General features: G+C 44.6%; 1 protein-coding gene across 2 annotated transcripts in view; it reads left to right on the top strand.

The window, feature by feature from the left end:
- The window catches only part of CACHD1 (cache domain containing 1), a 100,181-nt gene that overhangs the window by 66,105 nt on the left and 19,786 nt on the right, over nt 1–14,290 (top strand). For both annotated transcript variants that reach the window (XM_062617583.1, XM_062617584.1), the window contains exons 5-8: nt 3,629–3,755; nt 5,921–6,065; nt 7,694–7,910; nt 13,015–13,164. In XM_062617583.1, the coding sequence (XP_062473567.1) occupies nt 3,629–3,755; nt 5,921–6,065; nt 7,694–7,910; nt 13,015–13,164 (639 nt within the window). The remainder of the gene's footprint in view (nt 1–3,628; nt 3,756–5,920; nt 6,066–7,693; nt 7,911–13,014; nt 13,165–14,290) is intronic.

A 14,290-nucleotide genomic window follows, 5' to 3' on the forward strand; every position in this document is an offset into this window, starting at 1 on the left:
ATAGTTATCATTTTCCTTTTTTGATTGTTTCCAAGATCTTGATACTGTTAAAGGATTTTTTTCCCCCCACATTTCTCTTTCCAGCTCAAAATGTTATCAGATGCTTTCCTGGATTCCCACAGCTGTAGCTGTGCCATGTGCTCCCATGCAGGAGAGCTTGCTTGGGCTGTGAGCACCAGTGCTGCACATTCTCCAAAGGCTCAGGCTGCCAAACCCTCAGTGAGTTCAGAAATCAATCTGGGTTTTCCCAAGCAGATTTCGGAAAGGAAAAGTGGATGGATGGGTGCTTGGGAGGGAGGAATTTCTGGCAGTCCTGGCTATAAAAGCTGGAAACTCTGGGTTAGTTTTGGTTTGGTTTTAATTAAAACTAATTTTTGATGGCGTTTTCCATGATACCTAAATTTGGCCATGTTCAAACGTGAGATTTTGTGCCCCTGCTACACAGAAACCATTGTCTATGACCAGAGAAACCTGCTCTTTGTCCAATCACAAATGGTGCTGCTGAACTGGTATCACATCAGCTGTGAAAACACAAGGAAGAGAGAAATTTAGGGGGAATTTGAGTGAAACAAACAGTAGTCACAAGCTGTGGCTGCCCCATCCCTGGCAGTGTTCAAGGCCAGGTTGGACACAGGGGCTTGGAGCAAGCTGCTCTGGTGAAAGGTGTCCATGCTCATGGCAGGGGTTGGAACTGGGTGAGCTTTAAGGTCCCTTCCAACCCAAAGCATTCCATGGTTCTATGAAATTTGTTTGACATTTTCTTACAGATCATGTGTGCTTTCTTTGAAGGTGTCAAAGTTGATAAGACAAAAGGTTCTTGCTCCCAAGAGCATCTCCAAGCTGATTTTACCTGTGCACAGGAAAGGGGGAGATACAAGCTTTGGCATCACCGTTGGAGTTGAATTGGTATTTCTGGGAGAAGGATGAGAAAGTGAGAGGTGTGAGCAGAGTGTGGTTCTGATTCCCAACTGAGTCATCAATGCACTGGGAAAACCTTCCTCAACCATTTCACTATCGTGTTCTTCTTTCTTCTTCAGTCCATTGAGGCACCAAGTTCTCCAAAGCCACAACTGTGCAAAGCTGCATCTTTGTACAGAGTCCAGCAGGGATCAACCAGGACTTCCAGTGGGACTTTGAGGCATTATGGAAATAACAAAAAACTGTGGCAAAAAAGCAAGGGGAAAAACCCCGAGATAGTGGTTTCTGCAGGGTAATTATGCTGAACTGAATGTGGAGAAAACATCGTGGCCACAGCCAGACAGGGAAACTTGAGTAAGTGCTAAACTGTTGAGGATGTTGAACTTAGGCTATACTCCATGTGGATGTTTTGTTGTAAATGTCTGGCTGTGGTTTGAAATGTGCCCTGTGGTGATTTCCAACCCAAATATTGGCGTATTTGATAATGAATGAGATCCAGGAGATGAAACTCTTTGGCCTATTTTCAGGGTCAGTCCTAAGGGAAATGCCTGCAGTTAATGCTCAGCAAAAGGTGAAGTACTGTAAATCTGTGAATCAGAGTTCCCTTGGGTTCTGGCTACTTTTGTAATCAAACCTGAAAGGAGAAATGGCAAGGAAATGCTTTTTACTTAATGCATTTTAGGCTGATATGATCCATCTTAGATAATGCTAAGGAATTCAAGTTTTATTTTCAGTTTGTTTCAAGCAGGCATGATGATTGGCCCCAAAATAGCATATAATCCTATTACTGCTATGATGGTGAGAGGGTTTGTGCTTCCCATGCTAATGTCTTTCTGTTCCCTCTCTCCTGGGAGCAATTTTCCTCTTGCTTTAAGAGCCTCAGCAAGCCTATGGCTGCCTTTAGTCACTGGCATGGCAAAGCTGGTGTTTGCATGGGATGAGTTCTGATCCGTTCATCTCGCCAGCTTGCAGGGAGAGCAGTCGAGGTGCATGCTCCAGTGGCAGTGAGGACACTTCATTTAAGGAAGCTCTTCCCTGTGAGGGTGCTGAGGCACTGGCACAGGGTGCCCAGAGAAGCTGTGGCTGCCCCATCCCTGGCAGTGCTCAAGGCCAGGCTGGACACAGGGGCTTGGAGCAAGCTGCTCTGGTGGAAGGTGTCCCTGCCCGTGGCAGGGGTTGGAACTGGAGGAGCTTTAAGGTCCCTTCCAACCCAAACCAGTCTGGGATCCTGTGAGGCAGAAATCCCAATACCGCCTCTGCCTCAGGTGATTCCAACTCCATCTTTGTCCTCACTTGGGCTCAGAGTGCTTGGGATACCCACAGTATCTGTACGCTCTGTTGGCTGGGTGTATTAAATATCTTTATAAGTTTTTAGTGGAGATGGTCTCGGCCCTGGGGTAGCTGCTTTATTTTTGTTGTTGGTTTTGGTGGTATTTTGTGGTTTTACTAATGTAATCAGTTGTGTTCATATCACTAAGCTGTAGCTTTTGAATTGCTTTTATTGTTGGTGTTAAGAAATCCTTAGGGATTCTAAGCACATTTTAAAGAGAATGAATGTAGCTTATGAATGACAGAAAGGTTTGAGACTGGTACCCTGCGGTTATGTTCTGAGCTCCATTCCCGCTTAACTGCAACACTTGGGAACACGTCATTTATCTTCTTTGTTCTTCACTTTTTGTCCATGCAATGACTAACTAATGATCACCTGCCACAGAGTCTGAGAGGCTTGGAAGGAAGTTGCAGTATAGCTGCTGAGAACTGTTGTTATCATTCTCTCTGTATTTTATGATCTTGAAGTGGGAACTTGGTGGAGACGCTCATGGTGAGGATGGGTGGAACCAGCACAGAGCCACCACCCACCAGCTGGTACATGGAAAGTGTGGCTGTTGCGTAACTCTTTTGAGGGAAGATGCTGTGTTTTCCCTGAAGAGTGGCTATTTCCCCTAACAAGACAGCCTTGAGGGGTCCACAGCCTCGTTAAATTAATCATGGCACAGGGATAATGAGAAACGTGGAGAAATTCTGGAGTCCCAAGCGTGGGCGCTGTGCCTTTCTCCCCCTGCACTAATAGGAGAGCACAAGGGACAAAGAGGAAAGAGTCTCCCTTTTATTAACCTCTTCAACTGTTTCTGTACAGTGAGGTTTTCCTTGACCCACATTTGCGTGTAAAACTCTCTGTGCTAAATGCTCATGTGGACATTTTATACAGATGTTAGAAGAGGGGAGGCTAACAGATTTGGTTACTGAGCTGTAAGCAGCAAATTTAGTGAATATTTTGGTGTTATTTCACCATAAAGAACACATGTTTATTATTTTTGTAATATTATGGGGTTTTTCTTTATGAAAACTATGTGGACAATATGTTTATCATTACATGTAATATCTGTATATGTGCATATTATATATAACTCTCTTAATCTCTTCCTTTCTTGCTCCTTCTTTGGCTTCCTGGGATCCAGTTATACTTCAGAGATTCAGGAACTGTCACCATATATTAAACAAAACCTGTCAAATGCAGTGTTAAGTTTCCAAAAGACTTTAACTTTGTGAAGCTCTATCAGTCCTCATATAGAACTACTTGTATTTTGTGTTGGGACCCTGGTTATTCTTCTCCAAGCATATATGAGAGAGGCCTCTAATAAACGTACCTCCAGTTTGACCTCCCTTTGTAACTCTACTTCATCTTTCATTTTCCTTCTCCAACCTCCAGTTCTTGCTGATAACCTGAAGTCTAACCCAGGAATTAAGTGGCAGTATTTCAGCTCAGAAGAAGGCATTTTCACTGTCTTCCCAGCCCACAAGTTCCGGTGCAAAGGCAGCTATGAACATCGCAGCAGGTAGGATTTGTCTCCTTACAATTCACTGTATTCCTTAAGCACTGATTTCTTTTCAGCGTTATGCTTTGCCAAGATGACAGCATCCATGAGTAACTTTTAGTGGAGTCCCTTGGGTTTTCTCAGGTTTGGTTTCTAAAGCACTAATATTCCCTTTTAAGAAACTTTGAAGTGAAATGAAGTTACATACAGGTTTCTCACTTCTCCCAAATGGAGAAGTTGCAAATAGCAGCAACCTGTAATTGTAGGTCAGCCCATAGGTGAAATTTAACTTATATTTGAGTCATACTTGACCCCTGTTAATAAAGTAGTGAACATGGTTTCTACTGGTTTGGCAGGTCCATTGCTTTGGGGAGAGGGGTAGAAGGATGAGAGACTGGAAAGGGCATTGGTTGGAGCTTTTTCCCAGTCTCCACCCCAGGTTCAGTTGGCACACCATGGATAGTAGGGAAGCAGCAACAGTGGAAACTTTCTAGTGAAAAAGCACAGTAGAAAAAAGGATCAAATGGTGACAGGGTTTTCCTGCACAAGGGAGTGTTTCTACTTGGTGGGCATGAAGCAAAGCAGTTGCAGGGTAGTACTTTTTTCCCTGCCTTTTGCTGTCAGTACTGTGGGACTGATAAAAGACTCAAGGGTGGAATCGTCGAAGAAAGTGCAGTGGCTTTAGTATCTCTGGTCACACAACAGCAAATTGTACCAGCTAATCAATGTGTGTGGAGGAGGTATCAGCACATCAGGTACGTTTCCAAGTAGCTGAGTGCCCAGAGAGTAAGCAGCACTTTGATTAGCCATCAGTGTTGAGCAGTCAGATGTTTACAGATGTTATCTTCTCTGTGTCATCAAAGCATGAAGTGTCTGGGCTTGATTAAGTTTTCTGTGGTCGCGGAAAGGTGTGGTCTGAAGACATGAGAACTGGGGGTACCCCAGTCTTGATCAGAGTTTTGACACTAAAACCATGGGTGATTTCATCCAAAGCATTTACTCTGGGTCACCGTTTCTCCATGGCTACATAAGGGATATCTTCTTGTTAATATCTACTTCAAAGGATAGTTGACGTGGATTAATTAGTTAATACTTAAGTGCTTTGAAGATCAAAGGACCTATATAAGTTCTAGGTACTAATACTAGTATAGAGCTGCAGGCTGTTTTACAATTAAGAACTTATTTGTGCCAGTTGTTTATTGCTGTGCCTTGTCTAAAGTCTTCTGCATTTCCTTTACACTTAAAAAGATTTCTGTGGCTGCCTTTGATATAATAAAACTTAGATCCCCAAACTCACATTTGCCTCTTAACTAGTTTTTGGTCTGGACTAAAGAGGGAAGAGTCTCATCGTCTTCTTAATCCTTCCTCCTCGCTGAGGCTCTTCCTAATTTGTTCCAGGTTGAAACCTTGGCACAAGAGCTTGTGAAATCTCTCACACATCTCTCACAATATTGAAATGGATCTGAGCGCTGCTTCGCTGGAAATACAGGGTTTGATGTTAGCACAGACAGACACATGGCAGCATTGAGAACCTTCACCAGACTTAACTCAGACAGGCCATGCAGTTTAAAACTCTGCAGACCTAAGGGATTGTGGAGCATGACCCATGTGAAATGCATTCCAGGGCTCCAAGAGAAAACTGTTTCTTGGCCAGAAGCCTTCCCTTCTTACCATAAACCCAACAGCCTATGCTAATGCAACCCTGCACACACAGGTTTTTACTTGTCCTGTAACCAGAAAATACCCACTATTGCACTTACTTTGCATGTGAGTAAGGTTCCCGGCACCCAACATCTACCATGAGGCTTGTCTTGCTTGCCAACTATTAATCCAAAACTTGATGTGAGCTGATGCAAACAGTAATCCCAAACACTGCTGCTCCATCAGCAAAATTGCTTATTCCTGGCTTAAACTGATTGCTGTGACAGGAAGAAGGATTCAACACCTGATTTGGGTTAAAATGTTAGAGATTGAAAGCAAAGGCCTTTTCTCTATGTTCAGATTCTCAATTGGTCTTTCCTACTGGAAGCTTTCCTAAAGGCAAAAATCCCTTCTATAACTGATGGGTTGTCTCTTTGTGGGGTGTGTTTTTTCCTTTTTAATTCTTGACTTCTTTCACTTGTAAAGGTTTTGGTGGAAATGACAAGGTGACTCATGATGGGGCTTTGGGTTTTGTTCCTCTTCAGGCCTGTCTATGTTTCCACCGTTCGACCTCAGTCCAAGCACATTGTTGTCATTGTGGACCATGGGGCTTCGGTCACGGAGACGCAGCTTCAGATTGCCAAAGATGCAGCTCAGGTTATCCTGAGCTCTATAGATGAACACGATAAGGTATGATTTCTCCAAGTATTGAGCAGATTTTCGTTGATCTCAACCATGCTCAGTGTTTTCAGTTCTCATCCAAAGCTGTGTTTTTAACTTGTGGTCCATGGACTCACAGGGATCTGTGGTCTGCTTCTAATGGGTGATGAAGACCTGAACTCGCTTTTGGAAGTCTGTGTGTTACAGCAGAGGAAACATCTGGGGATCCACAGGCTTTAAAAAAAAGTGAAATCCACTGATCTAAGGCAAAATCTTGTTTCTGAGTAGTCTTCAGAGGCTCCTTCATCTTGGCAGAGACTTTAGGTGATGGTCAGCAGTGTGATAGAGTGTGCATGACAGAGAACCATGCTCCAAGCCTCACGACTTCAGAAGTCTTAGATTGCTTTGAGCAACTCGTTTTAGCTCTTTTTTTGCTTGTGAAAATGGAAATGATTTATTCTGCTGCTATATTATATTCTGCTGCTACACTATATTCTGTTGAAACATAATTAGTGTTTGGAAGATTCCCAGACAACTGTGATACCGGTAAGGGAAGGATAAAGCTAAGGACCAAAAGCCTGGATTTTATTTTTTGCTCTGCCACAAACAATGAGGAAATCACTTAACCTCTAATTTTAAGTATGGATTACACCCAGGGGCCCATCTGGTGCTTCTGTAGAACCACAGTCTTCCAGTTTGGTCTTTACTTTTAGTAATTCACTGCTAGTGGGACCTTGACCAGTGTTTCAGCTTGGTTTTCCCTTTTCTTTGAGTAGGAATGGAGTTTCAGTCAAATCAAATCAAAGAACAGCTGTTTGTATCCTTTGCCTTAAGTCTTCTCAATAATAGCACAGAAAAAACCCTTCTAACTTCTGCACTCCTGGAGTGTTTTGATACTGTAAAATAATACTTATAGTTTAGCAGAATTAATCGAACTGAGAGTGTCAGAAGTGTCTGTCTTAATAGAACTCTAATGAAGAAAAGACATTTAAGACATTTATTACTTGGTCAGTAGCTCAGTGGTTATGAAACCTGTTATACGGGTGTATAATTACAGCTTCGTTCTGACGCTGTCTTGCATCAGTCCTAATTCCTAATAAAGTATGCCACTCATTTAATAAGGCTGGTATGTTATGTGTATATTAATGCAAGTGTTACCACTACATGCCTTAACTCATTTATAGGCTGAAAATTGATGGTAGATCTGGCTTGCTTTGTCTGAGACGTTAAAGCAACGGAATGCTTTGCCTGTGAAAAGCTCTCAGAGCTTATTTCCTTATTTGATTTGGTTTTCTGTAGCACTCCACTTCTCTATAGGCACTCAAGGCTTTCCTGCAAATGCTCTCTGCTGATTTTGTTCCCAGTTATCTCTAGTTCACTCAGGCTTCTGCCCGGAACAGTGTATTAACTATTATGTACAAGCAGAGCGAAGCTGACTTCATCTGAGGAACAAAGCCTGAAGTCTCTTTTCCTTGAATACACCAGGAGTCTAATCCTTTTCAGATTTGATGGATTTATGCCTCCAGCATTTAGTTTTTTAACAATAGAATTTTAAACCCACGGAATCTCTTCAGTTGGCTTAGCATTGTGTTTTCTGTATCGGTGCATAAAGCACTCTAAATAGGAAGGTAATCCAATATAGTTTCTTCTCTTTCAAGATCTCCGTGTTAACCGTGGCAGACACAGTAAGAACCTGCTCGCTGGATCAGTGCTATAAGACCTTCCTGTCTCCTGCCACTAGCGAGACAAAAAGGAAGATGTCCACCTTCGTTAGCAGTATAAAGTCATCTGACAGCTCCACGCAGCATGCGGTGGGATTTCAAAAGGCTTTCCAGCTGATACGCAATACAAACAATGGCACAAAACTCCAAGGAAGTAAGTCTCTTGTTGGGCAATCCTCAGCATTTCTCAGGCTTCCAAATGTAATTTTATTTGGGATTTTCACTTGGACAGAGGCCAAAGGAATGAAGTGTCTTGAATATTAAAAAGGAAGGGGGGTGGGAAGCACATGCATGTATTAAGTAGCATTTACTTGACCTGGAATCTGCATGAGTGACTTCAATGTGGCCATTCCCTTTTAATTCATATCACTTGCTGCCCTATCTTTCCATTGAACTGTAATGTAACACTAGAGGATTCGATTGCCCGATAGGTGATTTCTTTCCCGAAGGTGTGACGGGGTGTGGGGTCCTTTCAATGAAAATTGCAGTTCCTGCAGGTTCCTTAGTGCTAATATCTATATGGGTAATGTGCCTAACTGGAATCCTGCCTATGGAAGTGGGCCTTGATTCTCAGGGAATAGGTTTTTTTTTTAAGAGTACCAATTATGGGTCATATTTTATGGAACACGGGGTTGGCCTGGCTAAATTTTTCTTCGTCTAAGAATATCCTGCTGGATTTTGGTGCATATATTATGGGCTTTCTCCTTTCCCATTGCCAAGACTGGGGTTTTCTGTAATGAGGATGTGGTGAAAGATGTGGAAAAGATGGATGTGAAACTGAGTGGCACGTCTGCTTGCCAGGAAGCTGTGGAAGGCAAATTCTTGAACCTGTGCTCTGAGTGCTTGTTGAGCAACATGGCCAAAGCTGTGACAGGGTGGAGAAAGCAGATTGATCTCTATCGGTTTAGGCATTTTATGTAACAGATCCTATAGCTTGGTCCTCTGTCTGCTCCAATGAATGCAAATCCTTTAGTGTCCTGAAGGGCACCAGTGTTGTACAGAACAGAAGAAAGTGAAAAAGAAAAGTCCAGGAATGCTTTGGAAAGAGTGAGGAAATGTGCTCCTACTTCATGTGGCTTTCCTTCAGTTTATAAAATGCTGGTTTTCATCGAATCCCAGAACCCCAGACTGGTTTGGGTTGAAGGGATCTTAGAGCTCCTCCAGTCCCAACCCCTGCCACAGGCAGGGACACCTTCCACCAGAGCAGCTTGCTCCAAGCCCCTGTGTCCAACCTGGCCTTGAACACTGCCAGGGATGGGGCAGCCACAGCTTCTCTGGGCACCCTGTGCCAGCGCCTCAGCACCCTCACAGGGAAGAGCTTCTGCCTAAGAGCTCATCTCAGTCTCCCCTCTGGCAGCTTAAAGCCATTCCCCTTGGCCTGTCCCTACATCCCTTGTCCCAAGCCCCTCTCCAGGTTTCCTGCAGCCCCTTCAGGCACTGGAGCTGCTCTCAGGTCTCCCCTTCAGGAGCCTTCTCTTCTCCAGGCTGCCCCAGCCCAGCTCTCTCAGCCTGGCTCCAGAGCAGAGCTGCTCCAGCCCTCGCAGCATCTCCATGGCCTCCTCTGGCCTTACTTGAGCAGGTCCGTATCTCTCAAGAAGTTACGTGCTGCAGCTAGGCATGATTCTGCAGTCTAAGAGGTTTGCTAGCAGGAGTAACACAAGATGGTCCTAAATCTGCATTGGAGGCCAGTCTAAACATGGCATTTATAATTCAGTAACAGATCATCCTGTGCTATCTGATACACTACCTTTCTGATAGCTAGAAAAGGCCCTTAAGTTTAGGTTATACTGCATTTATCTATAGCATGTGTTTATATTGATATATATATCTGCATTGCAATTTTACGCATGTGCATAGATATAAACACACACAGACACACACACACACCCCCGCTCCCTATTTACCTCCAGCTTTCAGGGAGTGCTGGTACTCAGTGGCAGTGTTCTTACACTTTGGGGTGAGGTCCTGCTCAGCAAGGCTGCAAAAGGCACCAGCACAAGGCAGGAAATTCAGACGTGGTGAACAGCACAGTTCTGCCTCACACCAACAGTCCCCTTCTAACTTTTCCACCGTGCATTCAGCAGTGAGGCTGTATCTCAACAGCTTCCCCAACACACCCACACATTGTTCCCTGGGAACAGGATGTTGGAAAATTAACAGTGAAATGAGTGATTTTTTTTTTTTTCTGGGTTTTTCTTTATTTTTCTTTTTAAAGATGAAAAGATTATTTACAAAAAGTGAGGCACTTTATAAACATCCTCTTCTTGACCCTATTGTGTTTCACCCCATGAATTCTGGTATTTGCTTTGTACACATTAGGGCTTCCAAACCTTTCATTCTTAGAGAAATCCTAAATCCAAAGCATTTGCCTTTCCTTTTACTTTTTCATACTTGTGCCCCACCATAGCTGTTTGCTATGAAGCCTAGTAAAAGTCTGTGATTTCACATTAATGAAAGTGTGCCAAAACCTCCTAATCCTAATACACAAACAGTGACAAACAAAAAGGCTGTGTAGGAGGATTCTGCAAGACTCTACAGCTGATGTTCTTGGAGTAACTCCTGATGACTCATGCATCTCCTCCCAGCCAGCACCAGCAGCACTGCAGTATTTTTGTTCTTATTTTCTTATTTTCGAGAAAGTTGCCCCCCTTTCATCTTATTGCACGAGGATGGTAAAAACCTCCTCTTGACAGCCCTATCCAGCAACTGAGCAGGGTACAGTCAGATGAACGTGGTGTTGTACCTGTGGCCTAAAGGTCAGAAGTTGGCTGAAACTTTACTGCTAGATGCTGTTTGCCCCCAGGACAAGAGGGACGTGGAGCTGTTGGAGCGAGTGCAGAGGAGGCCATGGAGATGCTGCAAGGGCTGGAGCAGCTCTGCTCTGGAGCCAGGCTGAGAGAGCTGGGCTGGGGCAGCCTGGAGAAGAGAAGGCTCCTGAAGGGGAGACCTGAGAGCAGCTCCAGTGCCTGAAGGGGCTGCAGGAAACTGGGAAGAGGAGCTTTGGACAAGGGCCTGTAGGGACAGGACAAGGGGAATGGCTTTAACCTGAGTAGGGGGGAGACTGAGGTGAGCTCTTAGGCAGAAGCTCTCCCCTGTGAGGGTGCTGAGGCGCTGGCACAGGGTGCCCAGAGAAGCTGTGGGTGCCCCATCCCGGGCAGTGTTCAAGGCCAGGTTGGACACAGGGGCTTGGAGCAAGCTGCTCTAGTGGAAGGTGTCCCTGCCAGTGGCAGGGGGTTGGAACTGGGTGAGCCTTAAGGCCCCTTCCAACACAGACCATTCCAGGATCCTATGCCATAGCAGAGGAAACATACACAATTTTCCTAAAGCTGCAGCCAAAGCTTCATTAATGCCTGGCTTTGCTTTTTTCCTTATTTTAGCCTCTAAACCAAGGATGGAGCGGGGGGAGGGTAAGGCAGAAATTCCCCCCACATTAACAGCTTTTACTTCATTCTGGCTGAAATTCTTTTCAAGCCACGATGACAAAATGTACAAGTCAAAGCCTTCATACCTATTAAAAAGAAACCCACAGAAAAAGAAAACCCAGATGAGACAAGAAAGTCAGTACATAACCAACTAACCTCATGTGCTTCAGATCACCTGGTGATGTATGATCCCTACAAGTGCCGTAATTGCATGCATAAACCACTGAGATAGAATATGATGCAACAGGTTGGTGTGTGAGGATATGAATGTACGTGTTCCAAGGCTCTGAGGCAGGCCTTTGGCCAAGAACATACTCAGCTTGAAAAACGTGTTCGTCTTCGTGCCCAACGAGACCTGTGATGATGGACGGCCGTGTGCCGTGTCGTGTTTCTCAAGCCTTACACTCTACAGCATCATTAGGGTTGGAAGGGACCTCTGGAGCTCATCCAGTCCAACCCCCTGCCAAGGCAGGGCCACCCAGAGCACGTTACACAGGAACACATCCAGGTTGGTTTTGAATGTCTCTTTTGAGTCTCCACAAGGCCCCTGGGCAGCCTGTGCCAGGGCTCTGCCACCCTCACGGTGCAGAAGCTCTTCCTCGTGTCGAGGTGAAACTTACTGGGTGTTAGTTTATGGCCGTTGCTCCTCATCCTGTCACTGGGCACCACTGGGAAGAGGCTGGCACCATCCTCCTGGCACCTGCCTTGGAGCTGTTGATGTGCATTGATGAGATCCTCTCTCAGGCTGCTCTTCTCTGCACTAAAGAGCTCCAGCTCCTGCAATCTCTCCTCACAAGAGAGGTGCTCCAGACTCCTGAGCATCCCTGTAGCCTCCGCTGGACCCTGTCCAGCAGTTGCTTGTCACTTGTGCTGAGGAGCCCAGAACTGGACACAGCACTCCAAATGTGGTCTCACGAGGTTCACTAGAGGGGCAGCATCATTGACCTGCTGGCCACACTCCTCCCCATGCACCCCAGGTTACTATTGGTCCTCCTGACTGCAAGGGCACACTGCAAGGTTCATAGTCAACTTATCATCCAACTTGTCATCAGCTTGTCTGTCCTACACCATGGGAAAGTGTCAGGTGCCTTTCATCCTGTAGTGTCCTCCAGCTACCACACTGCAAGGCATGGACTGAGTTGCACCCGTGCTAATGTGGGTGTGAAAGAGTAGTGGTGTATGAAAAGGTCTTTCACAGGGTTTTGGGGTTTCTCATGTACAACTCTTGGGTGCCCTGGCACCAGGGGCTGATGAACTTTCCCAAAGGGAGGATGAGGAGGGCCCCATGATCAGCACCAACAGTGATGCTGACCCCCCCCGCACAGGTCTTGCAGCAGCAACACTGGGAAAGTACCATTCACTTTCCATGTGGGAAGTACAATCAGATGCTCCCCTGTGATGCGGCACATCTTAACTCTTCTATAGAATTGCAGGATGGGAGAAGAACAGTGGGGCAGGAGATGAAACTTGCAGGTTTTTGGCTTTTGTTAAGCTCTCTTCATGGAACTGGAGCAGTTTCTGCAGCATGCTGCATGCTGGTCTCACATGCTCCTGCCTGGTTGGAGCCAGGCCAGTGATGTCAGCTCAGGAGAAACAAGCCACAGTGCTTCTGAGTGGCTGGTAGGCACCAAATCAAACCATGTTTGTTAAATGCTATCAATGGAGTTTAATAACAAATCATGTAATTCATAAGACTGCAATGTGTTTATCCACTGTCCCTCTCACAAATGAACCCACTGGCAATACACAGGTGCAAGCAGATGTCAGGGCTCTGCATGACTTCCCTGAATTCAAGTTCTAATGCACTTTCTGCACTCTCTATATAACTCTTTTCAGATACTGATATGGTCATAATTTATCTCTCGGCTGGGATTACATCAAAAGATTCCTCAGAAGATGATAAAAAAGCTACTCTCCGGGTCATCAACGAAGAGAACAGTTTCCTCAACAACTCAGTTATGATTCTTACTTATGCACTTATGAATGGTGAGAAATGATTTTGTGTTTCCAGTGGATGAAAATTCCCTTTCATTGTACAACTACTTTATTAGCTCTTTCAAGTGTCATTCCATGCCTTAATGGGAGCAGTTTGTAAATGGATTTTGGCCTTAGTTATCCAGAGGCTGCCCCCAGATGTTAAATACTTTGGTATAAAATCCTCAGTGCCACTCTATGCTTCTATATCACAGTGCAGCTGCTCAGGATACAAAGTTTTGTTGCTGGAATTGTCTAGTGGCAACCAGACTGAATTAAATGTGATAACCATTGCAACTGTAAACCTTGCTGACACTGCCCATGTTTCCTGGTGCAGCAAAATGAGAGTATACTTGACTTCTGTATCAGTCATCAGCCAGGAGCGTGAATGTAACATCAAACGTAATCCGAAATGCTTTGATAACTTAAGACCCAACTTAAGAGTGAAGGTAAAGGTGAAGATCACGGATGTAGTAGTCTGGCATCCTGTTCTTTTTTCCAACAAAGCATTTTCAGTAAGCAGCATGTATGATGTACTACTAAGAGCTGCACACTGACTCTAGCCAAGGAAACCATGCTTAAGCTAATGTATTGTTTGACTGTAAATTTAAATACTCAATGCAGACCTAATATATACAAAAGTCTTTGATTTTTCTGCAGGAATTGAGCCTGGCACTTGTGTAAAGTATGAAACTGTGATGTTTAAGCTAAAGAACAAAGCCTCTTATCTCCAAGAACGTGTAATGTGCTCCTGGTCATTTATGTGGACCAGCCACGGGTGGAGAACAAAGAGCTGTCCTGTGGATTTATAGGTCACATAAGTCTTTGGTGAAAGATCTTTGCTTAAAGTGGTGATGTGAACAGCATGTTCATTTTTTTGTGCTGTGCAACAGTATGTGAGAGGCAAGCTTATTGAATTTTGTGCTAGCTAATTACTTTTTCTATACTCCTACTAGTTTTTTCAGCGCTTTACCTTATTGCTTAAATAAGCCTATAGTGTGTGCAGTGCTACAGTTTAGTGTATGTATCATTTTGCTTTTATTTCATAGAATCCTAGAATGGTTTGGGTTGGAAAGGACCTTAAAGCTCCTCCAGCTCCAACCCCCTGCCACAGGCAGGCACACCTCCCACTAGAGCA

The sequence above is a fragment of the Pezoporus occidentalis genome, unplaced genomic scaffold, assembly GCF_034315485.1.
Source record: "Pezoporus occidentalis ecotype Australia unplaced genomic scaffold, CSIRO_AGI_Poc_V1 ctg198, whole genome shotgun sequence".
NCBI lineage: Eukaryota > Metazoa > Chordata > Aves > Psittaciformes > Psittacidae > Pezoporus > Pezoporus occidentalis.